The 22,315-nt window shown below is 44.6% G+C and overlaps 1 protein-coding gene across 4 annotated transcripts in view; it reads left to right on the plus strand.

The window, feature by feature from the left end:
* trit1 (tRNA isopentenyltransferase 1) overlaps positions 1-22,315 on the plus strand; it is a 50,426-nt gene that overhangs the window by 16,364 nt on the left and 11,747 nt on the right. For all 4 annotated transcript variants that reach the window (XM_068011099.1, XM_068011100.1, XM_068011102.1 and 1 more), the window contains 5 exons: positions 1,260-1,402; positions 3,832-3,943; positions 8,156-8,265; positions 9,748-9,825; positions 21,789-21,898. In XM_068011099.1, the coding sequence (XP_067867200.1) occupies positions 1,260-1,402; positions 3,832-3,943; positions 8,156-8,265; positions 9,748-9,825; positions 21,789-21,898 (553 nt within the window). The remainder of the gene's footprint in view (positions 1-1,259; positions 1,403-3,831; positions 3,944-8,155; positions 8,266-9,747; positions 9,826-21,788; positions 21,899-22,315) is intronic.

A 22,315-nucleotide genomic window follows, 5' to 3' on the forward strand; every position in this document is an offset into this window, starting at 1 on the left:
CATCATGTCCATGCCAGCTCTCTACAAAAGCAACTCATCTAGTCCCACTCCCCTGCTCTTTCCCCACTGCCCTGCAAATATTTTCTCTTCAGATAATTATCCAATTCCTTTTTGAAAGCCATGATTGAATCTGCCTCCACCACCCTCTCAGGCTGTGCATGCCAGATCCTAACCACTCGCTGCATAAAAAAGTTTTTCCTCGTGTTACCTCTGGTTCTTTTGCCAGTCACCTTAAATTGGTTGCCTCAGGCTCTCGATCCTTCCACCAATGGGAACAGTTTCTCCTTATCTACTCTGTCCAGACAACTCATGATTTTGAACACTTCTATCAAATTTCCTCTCAATCTTCCCTTCAAGGAGAGTAACCCCAGTTTCTCCAATCTATCCTCGTAACTGAAGTGCTCATCCCTGGAACCATTATCGTGAATCTTTTCTGCATCCTGTCTAATGCCTTCACATCCTTCCTAAAGTGTGGTGGCCAGAATTGAACACAATACTCCAGTTGAAGCCAAAGCAGTGTTTTATAAAGGTTAGCCATAACTTCTTTGCTTTTGTACTGTATGCCCTGTTTATAAAGCCCAGGATCATGTATGCCTTATTAACCATTTTCTCAACCTGCCCTGCCATCTTCAACAATTTGTGTACATATACCCCAGTTCTCTCTCTTCCTGTACCGTCTTTAGAATTGTACCCTTTAATTTATATTGCCTCTTCGCGTTCTTCCTACCAGAATTTATCACTTCACACTTCTCTGCATTAAATATCATCTGCCACGTGTCTGCCCATTCCATCAGCCTGTCTAGGGACTCTTGAAGTCTATCACTATCCTCACAGTTCACAATACAGCACACAAACAGGCCTTTCAGCTCATCTCGTCTGTGTCCATGTTTATGCTACATATGTGCCTACTTCCCATCTTATTTTGTCTCACCCTATCAACATATCCTTCTATTCCTTTCTCTCTCATGTGTTTATCTAGCTTCCCCTTAAATATATCTATGCTATTCACTTCAAGTACTCCCTGTGGTAGCCACTACCACATTCTAACCATTCTCTGGGAAAGAAGTTTCTCCTGAATTCCCTATTGGATTTATTGGTGACTATCTTATGTTTATGATCCCTAGTTTTCGACTCTCCACGAGTGGAAACATTTTAAGTGTGTTAAAGTTGTATCCCGATGTAGGGAGACGACGGCTGTTTGCTTGTACCAGTGTCCTGCTTGTTGGTATTTCAGTAACATGCAGTCTTTCTCTGAGCAGAAGTCTACAGGTCTATGAGGAGATCGGAGTCCCCCACAGCAAACTTCTACTGCAGCAGCATGAGGAGGAAGGGGGAGGTCCCCTCGGGGGAGCGTTGCGCTTTCGACAGCCCTGCATACTGTGGCTGAACGCTGACCTGTCAGGTAAGAACAAGTGTGATGAAGCAAATCTGCTTCCCCAACCAGCCACGTGCAGGCCTGTCACTGTTTTCATGACTGAGCATTTCAAGCTGTGGAGTGGTGGCATGCTTCATTATAATATTTAAATCAGCTTCCCACAGTGCAGTTGGGAGCCTGTTTTAAATTTGACAGTTGTCTTATAGTTTCCCAGGCTCAAGGAACCTGGCAGTGCAAATATATGCATGAATTGAAAATAATCAGGAGTATATTGAGGACATACCCCTGACTGGACAGCAGGAATGGTGCTGTAGATATTTTTGTTTGGGGTGGTTTGCGGATCTGACAAGATGTGTTTTACCTTTTAAATAATAACGTTTGTTTTTCTTGCCTTTCCTCTCTGGGGCAGATACTCTACAGCATCAAACATTCCTCACAGGAATCAGTTACACTGTTACAATGACAGTATATCCTGTGTTAAAAGATTGACGTCTTCTTGCTGCCAATCCAACACCCTTAGCTGTAGCTTCTCAATGAGATTTTCCTCCTGTTGTTTCAGCTTTGTTTCAAATGCTCTTCTAGGACATCAGCCCGTGCAGAGTGAGGTTGAGTGAGAGCAAGAGTGCAGACAAATTGGAGGAAGGGTCTTTGGGAAATATCACTTGGAAGCTGCTAAGTGAAGAGAGCAGGAATGAGATTTGGGGGGATGAAGTGCTCGGTGACTTGAAAGAGTGAGAAGCTGTGAAGGAGAAGTGGTGGAAGATGAGGTGTTGAAAGGAGGAGAAGATGCCAGGTAGGTAGAGATGGTGTCAGGGCTGAGAAACCACCACACAGTTATTGCTGGGGTTGTGATAGGGTTTCGGAGGTTGGTGATCCTAGTGAGTTGGAAGAAGTTACCGTCTGTGGCAAGTTTCAATGTGGCATAACGCCATTTCACATCAATGTTGCCCCCCTCCCCTGCGGCTGTGGTGTGAGACTGCCCCAAAGCTGTGATGTGAACCCCCGCCCCCCACCTGCCACGCCCTCTGCCCCAACCCCGGGCAGCTGCAGTGATGAGCTTGTTCTAATTGGAAGGGGATGGGAGAAATGGACACCTGGGAGGGTGACAGAAACTCATTAAGAAGCCTTGGAGAGAGAAGAGATAGGGTAATGGTGAGGTGAAAGTCTGCATTGATAATGAAGCTGTGTGTGGAATTACAAGCAGTATCTTTATAATAATTATTATCTTTAAGAGTCTCTTATCACTGTTTTATGAGTTGATAGAATCATACAGCACAGGGGGCCATTCGGCCCATTGTGCATGTGATGTGGTTTGAAAGAGCTATCCAATTAGTCCCATATCCCAGCTCTTTCCCCATAGCTCTACAAGTGTTTCCTTTACAAATGCTTAACCAGTTACCTTGTGAAAGCTTCCACTGCCCTTTCAGGTTGTCAGGTAGTGCACTTCAACAAGTATGAAGTTGAGGAGTAAAATCTGAGTGGTCATGATTTGGGTTGGAAGGGGATTGAAGGAGTAGGTGTGTTTCAGGGGAATGTGTCTGGTGAGGATGTTGTGGACTGGGTTGAATAGTAAAATAGGTGTGGAGAAGAGGAGAGGGTGGAGGAGGTCCAGCTGGTTGAAAGATGACCACAATTTGCAGATAATGAAATCTATGAATTTCCCACATCTAGGGTCAGTGGTGGGAATGGCAAATACAACAGATGAAGGTTGGAGGGGATGGCTGTGAGAAAGGGATATTGGGCTTTCCTTGTCATCAGCAACTAATTGTATTCCTGCAGCACGTCCCGAGGCACTTGACAGGATCATTATCAAACATGCTTGATACCAAGCCTTATAAAGAGATATTGGGAGAGGTGACCAACAGCTTACTCAAAGAGCTGGGTCTTAAGGAGCATCTTAAAGGAGGAAAGAGAGGTGGAAAGGTTTGGGGAGGGAATTCCAGAGCTTAGGGCCTCGGCAGCTGAAGGCACAGCCGCCAATGGTGGAGGAATTAAAGTCGGGGTGCTGAAGAGGGCAGAGATCTAGGAGGTTTTTTGGGTTGGAGAAGCTTACAGAGAGAGAGAGAGGGAGGGGTAAGACCATGGAGGAATTTGAAAACAAGGATCAGAATTTTAAAATTGTGCTATTTCTTAACTGGGAACCAATATAGTGAGCACAGGGGTAATGTCCTCAATAATGGGAGAGGAAAAGCCCTTGATGTCAGATATCGTGAGGTGATGCAACTTGATGCATTTAGACCATAACTGGTGGTTTCGTGGTTTGATGGTTTAATTCCTCCACCATTGGTAGCTTGCCTTCAGTTGCTGAAGCCCTAAACTTTGGAATTCTCTCCCCAAACCTCTCCACCTCTCTTTCCTCGTTTCCTAGGTTTGTATTATCTTTTCTCTTGTGCAATAATTTGTTGTAAAATATTCATAAAGTGTTGCAAACCTTATGGTAAATTTTTTGTCTCTAGTTCTCGATGAGCGCTTGGATCATCGAGTCGATGACATGCTGGCCGCGGGCCTTCTGGAAGAATTGAATGGTTTTCATGCTCAATACAACCAGCAGAAAATAGCCGAAAACAGGTCTGGTCACAGGCAGAGTTGGACAGAAAAATCTGTCCTGTTAGAGCTTCATGCTCAAAGTTGTTGTAAATGCTGTTGTAAAGCTGGAGGAGGTGACAGAAGTACAGACTGTGAAGACGTTTTAAATGTGAAGATGCAGATTTTAAATTTGAGTTGTTTGGGAACCAAGCAAGCAGTATCGGGCAACAAGTACAGGTGGATGATGTTGAGTGGGACTTCGTGTTGGCTAGGGTACAGGCAGCAGAGTTTTGCATGAGCTGAACTTTAGAGGGTGGAGGATGGGAGGCCAGCCAGGAAAACATGAGATGTGAGTCTAGAGGTGACAGAAGCATGGATTGGGGGCAATGGTGGTGTAGTGATAATGACACTGGACTAGTAATCCAGAAGCCCAGGCTAATGCCCTGGGGACACTGGTTCAAATACCACCATGGCAGCTGGTGGAATTTTAAACAATTAATTAACAATAAATTCAGTTAATTAATAAAAATCTGGAATTGAAAGCTAGTCTCAGTAATGATGGCTTGAAACTATCATTTGATTGTTGTAAAAACCCATCTGGTTCATTAATATCCTTACCCCCTGGTCTGGCCTATATGTGACACCAGACGCACAGCAATATGGTTTACTCTTAACTGCCCGCCTGAAACAGCCAAGCAAGCCACTCCGTTTAAGGGCAATTAGGGATGGACAACAATTGCTGGCCTTGCCAGCGACGCCTACATCCCGTGAAAAGAATAAAAAAAGACTCTTCTCCTGTGTAAACTATCCAAAGACTTCTCAGATGCCTGAAACACAGTATCAGTTTGGTTTCCCTTTTCTGCATTGTCTCCTGGTTGAATCTCCCTGCTGTTGTATGCCAGCCATACAATTACTGTTGTCAACAAGGTCTATCATTTTCATGAACGACAGTAAATGAATTGGGAAAATCTGCCCTCCCCGAATTCCACACTGGCTCCCTCTCATGATCCCATACTCACCACATCTTTTATTTTTCCACCCTTTGAGGCTTGCCTTCTAAAGTTTTACCCATAACTGACTCAGGCCTGTAGGTTTCTGCATTGTCCCTTCGCCCCTTTTTAAGGATTGCTGTTCTGCTACGTCTGCCCATCCTCTGGCACAATTTCTGTTTTTTTTTTAATTCATTTCTGGGATGTGGGCAATTCATTGCTCATTCCTAATTACCCTTGAGAAGGTGGTGGTGAGCTGCCTCCTTGAACCGCTGCAGTCCATGTGGTGTGGGTACACCCACAGTGCTGTTAGGGAGGGAGTTCCAGGATTTTGACCGAGCAACAGTGAAGGAACGGTGATTATAGTTCCACGTCAGGATGGTGTGTAGCTTGGAAGGGAACTTGCAGGTGGTGGTGTTCCCATGTATCTGCTGCCCTTGTCCTTCGAGGGAGAAGTTGTGGGTTTAGAAGGTGCTGTTGAAGAAGCCTTGGTGAGTTACTGCAGTGCATCTTAGAGATGGTATACACTGCTGCCACTGTGTGCTGGTGGTGGAGGGACTGAATGTTTAAGGCAGGACTGAGACTGTGCTGGATTTCGAACACATGGAGCTGGCGACTGCCCTCTGGGTCAGCCAGAGCCTGAAGATAACCACGAGACTCAGTTATCACCTGCCGAGTACTGTCCCCCGTCAACAGGAGCCCGGCCAAGGAACAGGGTGTTGCAGGGGAGGATCCGCCAGTTGCCACCAACATTTCACAATTTTGAAACAAGTCGGGTAAAAATTGACTGAAAGAGAAATTAAACTTAAGAGAAACATTGACCTAACATTACGTTTTAAGGAGGATACTATGAATAACTGGGTCAATCGTTTCAGGTTTAATCCAAGTAATTATGACTAATTAGCACTAAACTGTTGTTGCATCTGAATATTTTCAAAAATGTCCAGTTTTCGGACAGCCGGATTTTGGATATCGGGCCTGTAATAACTTCTGTTTCACACGCCGTTTATTTAAATACCACGTGTGGTCCATCTGGGCCTTGTCCTCTTTTCACTGCCTCAGCCCATCAGTGAGCATCTGATTTCAAATTTCAGTTTCTTTTACTACTTCCTCACCCCCTCAAAATTCATGTTGTGTGATGGGGAAAGGCCCCCACGACCTCTCTGGGACATACAGGGGAATTCATTTGGTCACTTGTTATCCCTTGGTCATTTTATGTCTTGACATCTCCTCACCACCACCTTCTCAAGGACAATTAGGGGTGGGTAATAAATGCTGGCCTTGCCAGCAACGTGCCCATGAACAAAATCAAAAAATAACTTTGCTAATTTTTCTCTTCATCTTGCTTGCTGTGGTTGCCTTTTTCTATATTCCATGCTATCCTCAGCTAATTTTCTAACTCAATTTCCCTCCAATTTCCTAACTTTTTATCATTTTTATATATATCTTTCTAGATACGTTTGTACTTTAGAAATAATTTTTTCATCCTTATTGCCCACATTTATTTCCATTGTTCCTCCTCCCCTAGTGGTCTTTGTCTATTTATGAGTCGGCTGTGGCTCAGTGGTAGCTCTGAGCCAGAAGGTTTTGGGATCAAGTTCCACTCCAGAGACTTGAGAATAAAACCTAACCTGACACATCACTGCAGTGCCGTGAGAGTGCTGCGCTGTCTTTCAGATGAAACATTAAACCAAGGTCCTTCTGTCCTCTCAGGTGGATGTAAAAGATCCCCTGGCACTTCTATTGAAAGAAGAGCAGGGGGTTCACCCTGGTGTCCAGGCTAACATTTATCCTTTATCCAGTACCTAAATCTAATGATCTAGTCATTTATTTATTTGCTGTTTGTGCGATCTTGCTGTGTGCAAATTGGCTGCACATTTCCTGCATCACAGTACTTCTTCAAATGTACTTTCATTGGCCGTGAAGCACTTGGGATGGCCTGAGATGGTGAAAGGTGCTATATTAATACAAGTTTGTTTGTTCAGTTTGTTTCTGTGCTCTGTGTGTAGTATTTCTGCATGTTATCCACTTGTCCTCTCTAACAGTGCTGTCCAATCCATTTACTTCTAGTCTTGTCTTTTCTGCGCCCTAGCCACATCTTTGCATTCAGCTATCCTCCCTTCGTACCACCTACTTCAATTTTCTTAAGTGTGTCACCTTATTGAAGGTTTTCTTGCAACCCCATATAGGGAACATCCAGTGCTTCTAAACACCAAGTGATTTCCTCAATCAATCCAGTTAATTTATTCAAACACAAAGTGCCTTTTCCAGATTCATGCTAACTGTCTCTGATCTCAACGTTGAGTGTGTTGACTAATTTCCTTTTGTATTGTGGACGTGTGGTAAGTCGCAACTGAGGTAAGACTAACTGGCCTATAATTTGTTGGTTGATCCCATTCCCTTTCCTGAGCATTTTCCATTTTCCCATCCTTTTAACACTATTCCTTGAATTATGATCTATCTGAGCTATCTCTCCCAAACCTTCATTTGTATTCTAGAATGGATAACTTTTGAGACTGATGAATTTCCTTCATTTAGTCCAATTAACTTTTTTTTAATACTGTTCCCTTTCAAAATATATATCATGAGTCATGGCTGTACTTTTACAGCTTACTCCAGCAGCCCCACCTTCATTTTCCTCTGTATACACTGAGGTGAAATACTTATTAAACACCTCTACCATTCTGTCACTGAGGTATAAGCTATCCCCCTTCACTTATAAGTCATCCTTTTTTGCATGTTTGTAAAAGCTCCATTCTTATTAAACAGCTCAGTGCTATCACTGGGGGTCGTGAGTTCAGTTGAGGGCTGTAAGGAATAGCAGTGCTGTCACAAGCTGACATCCTTTCTAATAATAACATCTGGTTTGACTAGACTTCCTAAAGGGAAAGTTGTAGCATTACATCCTGAGGAAATCAGCACAATTTGCAAAGGCCATCAGAGATGTAAACATGCATCTTGCTGTGAACAACCCATATCCTGCTCCATTTTTCACAGCGTTTTTCTGTTAATAAAGAAACTGTAGACCACCTTACGATTTGGGGGTATTTCACCTTTCCCTCAGTGGTGAGGAGAGCCCATTAGTGAGAAATGTGTATCCACATCAGTGATGAAGAGTGTGTGTCTCCACCCCGTGCGATGTTGCCATACTGAGGCATTTGGAGTTGTGTATTTGGTGGATCATTCTGCTGTGCTGTCCTTTGCTTCAGTAATTGGCAGATTATTGATTGAATCTGTGTCTGGTTCTTTTTCTATTGGGACACAGCCAGGATTATCAACATGGCATCTTCCAGTCCATCGGCTTCAAGGAATTCCATGACTATCTGACCTCCAACAGCAGCTGCAGTGAAACTAGGGAAAAACTGCTGACCCAAGGTAACACTGTATAATGCAATACCGGGTATGGTAATAGTGTACATAGTTCGCATCTGAGTGTACGTGATAAGGAAAGCTTGACTAGAGAGCAATGCATGTGGAGGTTATGCTTCAGGAGGGAGGCAGTTACGGACTTGTGCTGCACATTGCATGGGAGTTGCATCCAAGCCCCAGCCCCAAGGCAAACTAGACATTGCCTCTTGCAGTAACAGTCACTTGGTTGTCTCTGGCACAAGGAAAATCAATAATCTCAGTTGAGCTGGAATTCATGAAGGTATCCATTAGATATCTGATGCATTGTTTGGCAGAGCAAACATCGTCATACTCTGCCTATGGACAGTGGGGAACAGGAAAGGGCCTGGTGTTTGTAGGGTCCTCTGCCTGCAGAACTGCAGCCCACATGAATTGCAAGGGTTCTATTCCATGAGTATGTAGTTAGTTAGTGACAGTCTGCACAGGAACCTGCAGGTCACTGAGTACTTTTCTGGCAGCTGTTATGCCAGTTCTTCCTTCCCCTCCCCCATTGGTCCTCCCTGAATATCAGCCCGTAGGAGACCAAGGCTTTCCTCTGACACTTGTATAGCACCTACAAATATCTGCTGCACAGTTTCAAAGAAGGAAAGAATCTGCATTTACATAGCACCTTTCACATCCTTAGGACATCCCCAAGTGCTTCCCAGCCAATTAATTATTTTTGAAGTCTAGTCATTGTTATTATGTAGATATACGTAGTTGCCAATTTATACATAGCAGGGTCCCACAAACAACAGTATGGTAATAATCGGATAACCTGTTTTATGATGTTGGTTGAGGGATAAAAGTTAGCTAGGACATCGGAGAATTCCCTGCTATTCTTCGAATAATGCCATGGGATCTTTTTTGCCCATCTCAGGGGGCACACAAGGCCTCAATTTAATGTCTCATCCAAATGACAGCGTCCCCGACAGTGCAGTGCAGCACTGAGGGAAATCTGCACTATCAGCTGGATTGTGGGTTTAGCACCTGGAGTCATAGGATTGTAGGATAATAGGAAATAGGAGCAGGAGTAGGCCATTCAGCCCATTGAGTCTGCTGTGCCAATCTAACATCATGGCTGATCATCTACCTCGATGCCATTTTACCCCACTATCCCCATATCCCTTGATGCCATTAGTATTCAGAAATCTATCGTCGAGCTTGAACCCAAAACCTCCTGAAGTCAAGAGTGCTACCTACTGAGCCAAGCTGACGCTAGAGATCTGTGCTTCCACAGCAGCCATCATTGCGCATACCGTAGGAGCCTTGAAGCAGATCTTGTATTTATGCACTTCAGATTCTGCAATGTTTATTTGGAGTGTAGAGGTGTGTATTTACACACTGCTCACTGCGACTCTGAGTTGTTTGTTTGGAGTGATTAGACATAGATTAGTCATAGAGTCATCACAGCATGAGTGTGAAGGAGTGTGTGACTGGTCTGTTTACGCCATGTCCTGTCCCCGGCAGGTATCGCTGCGCTGAAGCAAGTCACAAAGCGTTATGCAAGAAAGCAAAACAAATGGGTCCGTAATCGTTTCTTGAAAAGTAAGTAGCAGAATGAGAGCTGAAAAGCAAACCAAGGGACCTGGTAGGAACATGAGCCAGTTTCTATTAGCATGCAATATTAAAGATCATGTATGTCCATTCAGGGTTTTTATGAATATGTCCAATCCTGACCGCAGACTATCTCCAACAAACCAGGTGTCTGCACTGGCACTGCAACAGAAACACATAGAAGCTTCCATTCCAAATGGGAATGGACTGAGGCTGATGGGAAAGAATCAGTAATAAGTACTGGGGGCGAGATGATTTTTACACACATTGTTCTGCTCTGGAATACACTCTGAAAAGGCAATGGAAGCAGATTCAATCGTAACTTTCAAAAGGGAATTGGATAAATACTTGAAAAGGAAAGATTTGCAGGGCTTTGGGGAAAGAACAGGGGAATGGAATTAATTGGATAGCTTTTTCAAAACTTCATCAAAGGCACAATAGCCTCAATGGCCTCCTGTGCTGTATGATTTTATGAGCTCACAAGACGGTATCATAACGAGGCGCTAACAGACTAGTAAATGTTATAAATGTTGTGAATATACTGTTTGTTCTGTGGCTGTTGGTTTACCTGTTTAAAGTTAAATAAATGATCACAACATAAAGATTGAGAAGGACGTAAGCCAGACAAAGACCAAAGTAATAAATTGGAATAAAGCTGATTTTAAGAGGTTGAGAATGGAACTGGGGAAAATGACCTGGAAAAAATTACTGATGAGTAAAGAAATAGATCAGCAGTGGGAAACATTTAAACTGATGATCAGTAGAGTCCAGGAGAAATATATTCTGCTAAAAAATCAAGAACAAACTAGGCAGTAATGAAAAATCATGGCTGAATAAAGAAATAAGGACAATATTGAAACTAAAGTAAAAGAGGTTCACTAAGTAAACAGACAACGGTGGAGAGGATGACAAAAAAAGTACAAAAAGGTTAGGAAAGAAGTCAAAAAGCCATTAGGAAGGTAAAAGGAAACCACATAGGTTTCAACGAATATAAAAGAAAAAGTATTTTACAGGCACACAAATAACAAAAGAACAATCAGGATAGGGATAGGGCAGCTAAGGGAATACACACAACAAACTTGCAGTTATTGACAGCGAAATGCCAAATATTAAATAATCACTTTGCCTCAGTATTTTTCAGGAAGTCCAGTGGGTGGCCATGACATTAGAAGAAGTTTAAAAAAAAAAAAAAATTTAAGATAGAAAGGGAGAAGATAATTGATAAACCAATCAAACTTAGGATAAAACCCCTGGTCTGGATGGATTACATCTGTGTGTATTAAAAATTGAGTTAGGGAAGAGATAGCGGAGCCACTATTACATACCTATATCTATGCCTATATGGGAATGGTGTCAAGGAGCTGGCGGGTCAGTTAATGTAATTTCTATCTAAAAACGGAGATAGAACAAATCCAGGAACTATAGACCAATTAGCTTAATGTCAATGGTAGGAAAGACAATAGAATCCTCACTCAAAGATGCAACAAAAAAAACTGCTTTCAAAAGGGAAGGTCATGCTTGATCAAACGTGGTGAATTTTTTGAAGAAGTAACAGAAAGTGTAGACAAGTGTATTGCAGTCCAAGAGGCCGCAGTGAGGGGGTGGTCGTACAGTCCAGGGGGAGGGGCGGTTCCAGGGGTGAAGTGTATCTTGGGGTGGGGGCCCTCAGTGGGCCACAGATTGCCCATGGCGGAGGAACCCAACCCGCAAGGCTTCAGGGAGGGGCCCTCGTATTACAAAGTGACCTCCCCACGTGGCGGACGCCCTCCCCCCACCCCCCTGCCGCTGGTAAGATCCCAGTGACGGCAGGAAGAGGCCCTCATTGAGTCATAGAGTTATACAGCACAGAAACAGGCCCATCATGTCTGTGCCGGCCATCAAGCACCTAACTATTCTAATCCCATTTTCCAAGGGCCCCCACCCCAAGATACACTTCGCCCCTGGGACCGCCCCTCCCCCTAGACTGGACGACCACCCCCTCACTGGGGCCTCTTGGACTGTAATACGCTTGTCTACACTTTCTGTTACTTCTTCAAAAAATTCACTAAGTTTGATCAAGCATGACCTTCCCTTTTGAAAGCAGTTTTTTTTGTTGCATCTTTGAGTGAGGATTCTATTGTCTTTCCTACCATTGACATTAAGCTAATTGGTCTATAGTTCCTGGATTTGTTCTATCTCCGTTTTTAGATAGTCTTGTATGCTATGGCATTTCAAGTGCTCATCTAAATACTTCTTAAATGTTGTGAGGGTTCCTGCCTCTACCACCTCTTCAGGCAGTGTGTTCCAGATTCCAACCAACCTCTGGGTGAAATTTTTTTTCCCTCAAATCCCCTCTAAACCTCCTGCACCTTAGCTTAAATCTATGCCCCCTGGTTACTGACCCCTCCGCTAAGGGAAAAAGTTTCTTCCTATCTAACCTATCAGTGCCCCTCATAATTTTGTATACCTCAATCATGTCCCCCCTCAGCCTTCTCTGCTCTAAGGAAAACAACCCTAGCCTTTTCAGTCTCTCTTCATAGCTGAAATGCTCCAGCCCAGGCAACATCCTGGTGAATCTCCTCTGCACCCTCTCCAGTGCAATCACATCCTTCCTATAGTGTGATGCCCAGAACTGTACACAGTACTCCAGCTGTGGCCTAACGAGCATTTTATACAGCTCCATCATAACCTCCCTGCTCTTATATTCTATGCCTCGGCTAATAAAGTTAAGTATCCGATATGCTTTCCTAACCACATTATCTGCCTGTGCTGCTGCCTTCAGTGATCTATGGACAAGTACACCAAGGTCCCTCTGACCCTCTGTACTTCCCAGGGCCCTACCATCCATTGTATATTCCCTTGCCTTGTTGGTCCTCCCAAAATGCATCACCTCACTCTTCTCAGGATTAAACTCCATTTGCCACTGCTCCACCCATCATACCAGCCCATCTATATCGTCCTGTAATCTAAGGCTTTCCTCCTCACTATTTACGACACCACCAATTTTCGTGTCATCTATGAACTTACTGATCATACCTCTTATATTCACGTCTAAATCATTAAAGTACACTACAAACAGCACCCGGTCGGACCCGGCTTGGTCCCAGCACCGATCCCTGCGGTACACCACTGGTCACAGGCTTCCACTCGCAAAAACCCTTGACCATTACCCTCTGCCTCCTGCCACTGAGCCAATTTTGGATACAATTTGCCAAATTGCCCTGGATCCCATGGGCTCTTACCTTCTTAACCAATCTCCCATGCGGGACCTATCAAATGCCTTACTGAAGTCCATATAGACTACATCAACTGCTTTACACATTTCATCATCGCCTCAAAAATTTCGATCAAGTCAGTCAGACATGATCTCCCCCTGACAAAGCCATATTGACTATCCCTGATTAATCCCTGCCTCTCCAAGTGGAGATTAATCCTGTCCCTCAGAATTTTTTCCAATAGTTTCCCAACCACTGATGTTAGACTCACTGGCCTGTAATTACCTGGTTTATCCCTGCTACCCTTCTTGAATAATGATACCACATTCGCTGTCCTCCAATCCTCTGGTACCTCTCCTGTGGCCAGAGAGGATTTGAAAATTTGTGTCAGAGCCCCTGCTATCTCCTCCCTTGCCTCACATAACAGCCTGGGATACACCTCATCTCAATTGGCCTCTGGGTGGGAATGACATTGTCAGCCTGTCCTGCCCCTTGGGAAGATCGCTTCGTGACGGGGAGGCGACGGGCAACCCATCACAATACTTTGTGCCCCCTCCGCCGCAGGGGGCTCATAAAATCCCGGCCATGGAGAAGATGCTTCCACTTGTGGAGGAGGCCAGACCTAGTGGTCATAACTATAACATATAATAAAGTCAATAGGAAATTCAGGAGAAACGTCTTTCCCCAGAGAGTGGTGAAAATGTGGAACTCACTACCACAGGGAATGGTTGAGGCAAATAGCATAGATACATTTAAGAGAAAGCTAGATAAGCACATGATGGAGAGAGGAATAGAAGGTTACAATGATAAAGTGGTATGAAGAAGTTTGGGAAGAAATTCGTTCACAGCATAAACATTGACAGCACGTGTTTCTGGGCTGTAAATACTTGTAACTTTGTAAATGTGGTCAGTAACCTGAATCCCAGTCTGAGAGTATACATTGCTCCATTGTTTGAAGTTGAGATGATGAAAATGGCAGAACATGATGTTTTCTGCAAGCTGGAGTACAGTGGCACAGATTCTCTGCTTGGCTCCAGGGTCCTGCTGAAATCCACAGATATTGGGCAGTAAAGAAACACGCTGATTAGTGGAGATCTACTCAGAGGAGTATGCTGAATTCAAGGAAGAATATCTAGAGTGAAAATCCAACCTGATGTCCAATACATCATTCCTTGATTTCATTCATAAGAAACAGAGGAGTTTGGAATAAATTGTTTATCTTGTGGTTTTGTGTATCAGCGATTGACCTGCTCACAGAGTACTGCTGCCCCAGCACAGTTTGTACTGTTCACAGCCATTTAGAGATGTTGCACCATTCTTGTTCTAGTAAAGGATATTGCACTCTGGACTTTATAACATTAGGCCTAGTGCTCCAGTTCCCTATTTTTAATCCTTTATTTAATTAAAAGATTTGAAAACCCATGAGATAGTGATTTATCTGACATATGTTTATTGAAGACAACACATTGAATGGTACATGCGGGCAGTAGGACTGTATATTCACACATAGCATGCCCATCTGGCAAATGTCAGCTGAGTGCCTCACCATGCAGTTCACAGCCTTGAGTCTCTCCTTGGGTGCATTTATACCTTTATACCACCTACTTTAGTCACAGGATTTGGTGTAACTCGGACCCCATATCCTTTTCCTTTGTTTCTGTCTAGTTGCTTTATCTTCAGGTTGCTGTATCATGTTGCCCTTTCATTCCTCTGATGAGCACATTTTGGCACTTTCCCTTCAGGCCTGGGATTGTCATGGCATACATTAACCTTTGTTCCAACCAATGTGACGCAAGTTCCATCCAAGCTAAGCATTCTACTTATCGATAGTTTTAGTCAGCTCTGCTCTTAGTTACATTGATGCCTGCTGATTTTAATTCTGTTTTTCATATTTATTCCTTCTCAATCAGTCTGTTCTCTATATTCAGCAGAATTTGGGTAGTCTGTGTACATTCAATGTAGCTCCCTATATTAACCCTGGTGTTCTTTACCTATGTCAAGCTGTTAACTTGCCTTATTATACACTCCCACTTATGCTCACCCATGTGCTTTGTGCTCATATTTTAATATCCTTGATTACCAACGGAGTCTGAAAAGTCTTGGAATGAAATATGTTCCTGAGGTGTTTTTCAAACCTGGGTTATTGTCATTGAAGCTGTGCAGAGTTTATCAAGAGCTACTAATGGAGCAACAGCTGCATTCAGGGAAAAAACAGAAAATGCTTGAAAACTCAGCGGACCTGGCAGCATCTGTGAAGAGAGATACAGAATTAACGGTTCAGGTCGATGATCCTTCATCAGAACTGGCATTGCAGAAAATAAAAGCTCATGGTGTAGTGGGTAACATATTGGCATGGATAGGAGATTGGCTAGCTAACAGGAAACAGAGAGTAGGCATAAATGGGCCATTTTCTGGTTGGCAAGATGTAATGAGTGGTTTGCCACAGGGATCAGTGCTGGGGCCTCAACTGTTTACAATTTATATAAATGACTTGGATGAAGGTATGGTTGCTAAATTTGCTGATGACACAAAGATAGATAGGAAAGTAAGTTGTGAAGAGGACACGAGGCTACAAAAGGGTATAGATAGGTTAAGGAGGCAGTGGCGTAGTGGTATTGTCACTGGACTAGTAACCCAAGACCCAGGGTATTGCTCTGGGGACATGGGTTCAAATCTCACCACAGCAGAAGGTGGAATTTGACTTCAATTAATAAATCTGGAATTAAAAATCTAGTCTAATGATGTCCATGAAACCATTGTCGATTGTTGTAAAAACCCATCTGGTTCACTAATGTCCTTTAGGGAAGGAAATCTGCTGTCCTTACCTGGTCTGCCCTACATGTGACTCCAGTCCCACAGCAATGTGCTTGACTCTTACATGCCCTCTGAAATGGCCTAGCAAGCCACTCAGTTGTATCTAACTGCTACAAAGTCAATAAAAAGGAAGGAAACCGGATGGACCACCCGGCATCGACCTAGGCACCAGAAACGACAACGGCAAACCCAGCCCTGTCGACCCTGTAAAGTCCTCCTTACTGACATCTGGGGGCTTGTGCCAAGTTGGGAGAGCTGTCCCACAGACTAGTCAAGCAACAGCCTGACATAGTCATACTCACAGAATCATACCTGACTGACAATGTCCCAGACACTGCCATCACCATCCCCGGGTATGTCCTGTCCCACCGGCAGGACAGACCCACCAGAGGTGGCGGCAAAGTGGTTTACAGTAGGGAGGGAGTTGCCCTGGGAGTCCTCAACATCGACTCTGGACCCCATGAAGTCTCATGGCATCAGTTCAAACATGGACAAGGAAACCTCCTGCTGATTACCACCTACCGCCCTCCCTCAGCTGATGAGTCAGTACTCCTCCATGTTGAACAGCACTTGGAGGAAGCACTGAGGATGGCGAGGGCACAGAATGTACTCTGGGTGGGGGACTTCAGAGTCCATCACCAAGAGTGACTGGTAGCACAACTACTAACCGAGATGGCCGAGTCCTAAAGGACATATCTGCTAGACTGGGTCTGCGGCAGGTGGTGAGGGAACCAACAAGAGGGAAAAACATACTTGACCTCGTCCTCACCAATCTGCCTGTCACAGATGCATATGTCCATGACAGTATTGGTAAGAGTGACCACTGCACATTCCTTGTGGAGACGAAGTCCTGCCTTCACATTGAGGATACCCTCCATCATGTTGTGTGGCACTACCACCGTGCTAAATGGGATAGATTTCGAACAGATCTAGCAATGCAAAACTGGGCATCCATGAGGCGCTGTGGGCCATCAGCAACAGCAGAATTGTACTCAACCACAATCTGTAACCTCATGGCCCGGCATATCCCCCACTCTACCACTACCATCAAGCCAGGAGACCAACTCTGGTTCAGTGAAGAGTGCAGGAGAGCATGCCAGGAGCAGCACCAGGCATACCTCAAAATGAGGTATCAACCTGGTGAAGCTACAACACAGGACTATCTGCATGCCAAACTGCGTAAACAGTATGCGGTAGACAGACCTAAGCGATCCCATAATTATCGGAACAGATCTAAGCTCTGTAGTCCTGCCACATCCAGCCGTGAATGGTGGTGGACAATTAAACAACTAACTGGAGGAGGTGGCTCCACAAATATCCCGATCCTCAATGTTGGGGGAGCCCAGCACATCAGTGCGAAAGATAAGGCTGAAGCATTTGCAGTAATCTTCAGCCAGAAGTGCCGAGTTGATGATCCATCTCGGCCTCCTCCTGAAGTCCCCAGCATCACAGATGCCAGACTTCGGTCAATTCGATTCACTCCGCGTGATATCAAGAAACGACTGAAAGCACTGGCTACTGCAAAGGCTATGGGCTCTGACAACATTCCAGCAATAGTACTGAAGACCTGAAGACCAGAACTTGCCGCGCCCCTAGCCAAGCTGTTCCAGTACAGCTACAACACTGGCATCTACCCTGCAATGTGGAAAATTGCCCAGGTATGTCCTGCCTTTTGTGTACAGGACAAGTCCAAACCGGCCAATTACCGCCCCATCAGCCTACTCTCAATCATCAGTAAAGTGATGGAAGGTGTCATCGACAGTGCTATCAAGCGGCACTTGCTTAGCAATAAGCTGCTTGGTGACGCTGAGTTTGGGTTCCGCCAGCGCCACTCAGCTCCTGACCTCATTACAGCCTTGGTTCAAACATGGACCAAAGAGGTGAGGTGAGAGTGACTGCACTTGACATCAAGGCAGCATTTGACCAAGTATAGCATCAAGGAGCCCTAGCAAAACTAAGGTCAGTGGGAATCAGGGGGAAAGCCCTCCGCTGGCTGGAGTCATACCTAGCACAAAGGAAGAAGGTTGTGGTTGTTGGAGGTCAATCATCTGAGCTCCAGGACATCACTGCAAGAGTTCCTCAGCATAGTGTCCTAGGACCAACCATCTTCAGCTGCTTCATCAATGACCTTCCTTCAATCATCAGGTCAGAAGTGGGGATGTTCGCTAATGATTGCACAATGTTCACCATTCGTGACTCCTCAGCTACTGACGCAGTCCGTGTAGAAATGCAGCAAGACCTGGACAATATCCAGGCTTGGGCTGATAAGTGGCAAGTAACATTTGCGCCACACAAGTGCCAGGCAATGACCATCTCCAACAAGAGAGAATCCAACCATCTCCCTTTGACATTCAATGGCATTACCATCACTGAATCCCCCACTATCAACATCCTAGGGGCTACCATTGACCAGAAACTGAACTGGAGTAGCCATATAAATACCGCTGCTACAAGAACAGGTCAGAGGCTAGGAATCCTGCGGCGAGTAACTCCCCTCCTGACTCCCCAAAGCCTGTCCACCATCTACAAGGCACAAGTCAGGAGTGTGATGGAATACTCTCCACTTGCCTGGATGGGTGCAGCTCCAACAACACTCAAGAAGCTCGACACCATCCAGGACAAAGCAGCCCACTTGATGGGCACCCCATCTGCAAACATTCACTCCATCCACCACCGATGCACAATGGCAGCAGTGGGTACCATCTACAAGATGCACTACAGCAATGCACCAAGGCTCCTTTGACAGCACCTTCCAAACCCGCGACCTCTACCAACTAGAAGGACAAGGGCAGCAGATGCATGGGAACACCACCACCTGCAAGTTCCCCTCCAAGTCACACACCATCCTGACTTGGAACTATATCGCTTCACTGTCGCTGGGTCAAAATCCTGGAACTCCCTTCCTAACAGCACTGTGGGTGTACCTACCCCACATGGACTGCAGCAGTTCGAGAAGGCAGCTCACCACCACCTTCTCAAGGGCAATTAGTGATGGGCAATAAATGCTGGCCTGGCCAGCGATGCCCACATCCCATGAATGAATAAAAAAGTGAGTTGGAAAAGATCTGGCAAATGGAGTATAATGTGGGAAAATGTGAAATTGTCCATTTTGGCAGGAAACATATTATCTAAATGATGAGAGATTGCAGAGCTCTGAGATGCAGAGGAATATGGGTGTCTTAGTGCATGAATTGCAAAAGGTTAGTATGCAGGTACAGCACGTAATTAAGAAAACTAATAGAATGTTGTTGTTTTATCGCAAGGGGAATTGAATACAAAAGTAGGGAGGTTTTGCTTCAGTTATACAGGGCATTGATGAGACCACATCTGGAGTACTGTGTACAGTATTGGTCTCCTTATTTAAGGAAGGATGTAAATTCTTTGGAAGCAATTCAGGGAAGGTTTACTGGACTAATACCTGGAATGGGCGGGTTGTTTTACAAGGAAAGGTTGGCTAGGCTAGGCTTGTATCCGCTGGAATTTAGAAGAGTAAAAGGTGACTTGATTGAAACGTATAAGATCCTGAGGGGTCTTGACAGGGTGGATGTGGAAAGGATGTTTCCTCGTGGGGGAATCTAGAACTAGGGGTCATTGTTTAATAATAAGGGGTCGCCCATTTAAGACAGACGAGAAGAAATTTCTCTGAGGGTCGTGAGTATTTGGAACTCTCTTCCTCCAAAGGCGGTGGAAGCAGTCTTTGAATATTTTTAAGGCAGACTCCTGATAAGCAAGGGGGTGAATGGTAGGGGAGACGAGAAGGTGGAGTTGAGGTTACAATCAGATCAGCCACGATCTTATTGAATGGCAGAGCAGGCTTGAGGGGCCGAGTGGCCTCCTCTGCTCCTAATTTGTATGCTGCTATAAACCAGAATGACTAACAGAGATACAAAGTACAGAAAAGTACAAAGCGCAATATATAAATACATCAGTCTAACAGGAAAGTCAACAGTGGGTCAGTTATCTTTTCTAAGAATGTCTGGGATGGGAACAGTTTTGTAACTTGGCCCACAGGGACCTTTGCCTGTGCAAATTCTGGTTGCACCACCTGCTGTCCAAATCTCCACATTGCCAAATGCAGAGAAACTCAAGTGAAAATATCCAAACTTCACATCGAAATGTGAATCAAAGCACAGAACGCTGTCTGCAAAATCTGATGGATATAAATCTTGTCAGTGTCAATCAATCAGCAATTCTGGGCATACTCAGAAATCACATCTCACCGGACACATTCTTACTAATGCTTCCGAACAGTTTAAACAATATGCCACAAATCAAAATCTAAAATCTCCCTCTGATTGCCACTCTTTCTTGTGTTCTTTCTCTGTGTGTCTCTCTCTGTCTGGTGCTTGCTCTACCTCCCTCTCTCTGTCTCTCTGCTCACTCGTGCTCTCTTGCTCTCTGTCTGTCACTTGCTCTCTGTAGCACTTGCTGTCCTCTCCACCCACCTTGTGCTTGTTGTAAAGATCTGTAAAATGCTTAATTGGAGAACAGGAAATGTTTAAATTAAAAAGTGACTTTCGGAGGGATAATTAGAGAGATCAAAGAAAGAAAAATGTCATGCTAGGCCCCCACCTGCCAAGAATGAGGCACATAAATTTTGTCGTGAACATTGATTTTAAACTGTTACTGGAGTGAAGAAAGGACTTGTTAAACAGATCAGCCGTAGCTGGAAAATACATTTGCATATTAACAGACTGTGATTGGAAGGACAAAGGACCATTCCCTGACACATTCAACCCACAATGGACCTTGATCACCAGGTATTATGTGTAAGAAGAGCATTCCAGAGACGGCTAAGGTGATACAATCCGAGACGTGGTCAGACCAGTTAGTCACATGACTAACCTGCTTGGCAACCTGGGTTTTTTCTGAATTGTACCAACAGTTTGAACTAAGAGTGGCTGTTTGCTCCTGGACTGAGAAGATCTCTCCTGTCTGCTCCCATCTCTTTCTCACAAGTCTCTGAATCTACTGAAGCCACATGAACCCCAAGAGAGAAAAGTCTTCTACAGCGAACAAGGTTTAAGAAGAGTACTGGGCCCCTACAAAAAGCAAGATCTACCTACAATCAAGGACTCTACAGTGAGCGTGAAGAACCATAACAAAAACTCTTCAGATATTGCCTCAAACTTTTCCACTTTATTTTTCTTCAGTCTTCTGTCTCTCTTTGCATGTGTGTATGGCGTATGCATGCTCGTGTGGGCGCGTTGTGTATCCGTAGGCGTTAACCGAATTAGAGTTTAAGTTTAATAAATTTAAACTTTTCTTCTTTAAACCTAAGAAAGCCTGTTTGTGCTCATTTCTTTGCCTTATAATTAGAAAGCGGTGAACAAGGATTCACCAAGGGGGAGCTAAAAACTTGGTGTCTTTAAAAATAAAACCCTATTACAGTAAGACCAGGTGAAAGCTGAGAGGGACCCCTGGACACCATTCTCACCTGGTCATAACGTGAAGGGCAGCGCAGTGGTTAGCACCGCAGCCTCACAGCTCCAGTGACCTGGGTTCGGTTCAGGGTACTGCCTGTGTGGAGTTTGCAAGTTCTCCCTGTGACCGCGTGGTTTTCCTCCGGGTGCTCCGGTTTCCTCCCACATGCCAAAGACTTGCGGGTTGATAGGTAAAATTAGCCATTGTAAAAAATTGCCCGTAGTGTAGGTAGGTGGTAGGAGAATAGAGGGGATGTGTGAGGGAAAATGGGATTAGTATAAATGGGTGGTTGATGGTCGGCGCAGACTCGGGGGCCGAAGGGCCTGTTTCGGTGCTGTAACTCTCTATGACTCTATCACAAAAGCATGTACAAGACATAGAAAATGTGTGAAATCCTTTAAGGTGGGAGACTGGCAAGTAGAAAGGGAAGTGTGTAAAACTGATAAAGCAGAACAGGAACACTAACTACCCTGTGAGATAACTGCAAGCATTCTGTAACCACTTTGTGATTTTGCTTCAAAGGGCCGGGTGCTAATGTTCCTCCAGTGTATGGTCTGGATGTGACAGATGTCAGCCAATGGGAAGAGACCGTGCTGCGACCTGCAATGCAGATCCTTGAAAGCTTCTTAAAGGTACAGAAACATGATGTATTGTTTGATGAGTGAGGTATGAAGTACTATGGTCCAGTTAGTTTCTGGCTCCACATGTTCTTTCATTTGTTTAAACCCTGAGCACGAACCTCCATCATCGTCTGTACTGTGTATACCCCTCAGCAGCAAAGCACATTGCCGTAGAAAAAAAATTCAGCCTCAAGCCCCCAGATCCGAGATAAAGGGGAAGAACGGGAGGAAAACAAACTTCACAAAAAGGCCACATTTCCATTGATCTTTGGAGTCCCATGACCAAGGTCTGATGAACTCAGCTGCCAATTAAAGCTGAAATGTCCAGCATGTGTTGGGCCATGGCTTGACCCTGGCTATTAAAAATGTCACATCAATGGCAGAGCCAGAGGAAAAACAGACAAACTACTGTGGTTCATTTCAAGAGGA

This window comes from Heterodontus francisci, chromosome 31 (assembly GCF_036365525.1).
Source record: "Heterodontus francisci isolate sHetFra1 chromosome 31, sHetFra1.hap1, whole genome shotgun sequence".
NCBI lineage: Eukaryota > Metazoa > Chordata > Chondrichthyes > Heterodontiformes > Heterodontidae > Heterodontus > Heterodontus francisci.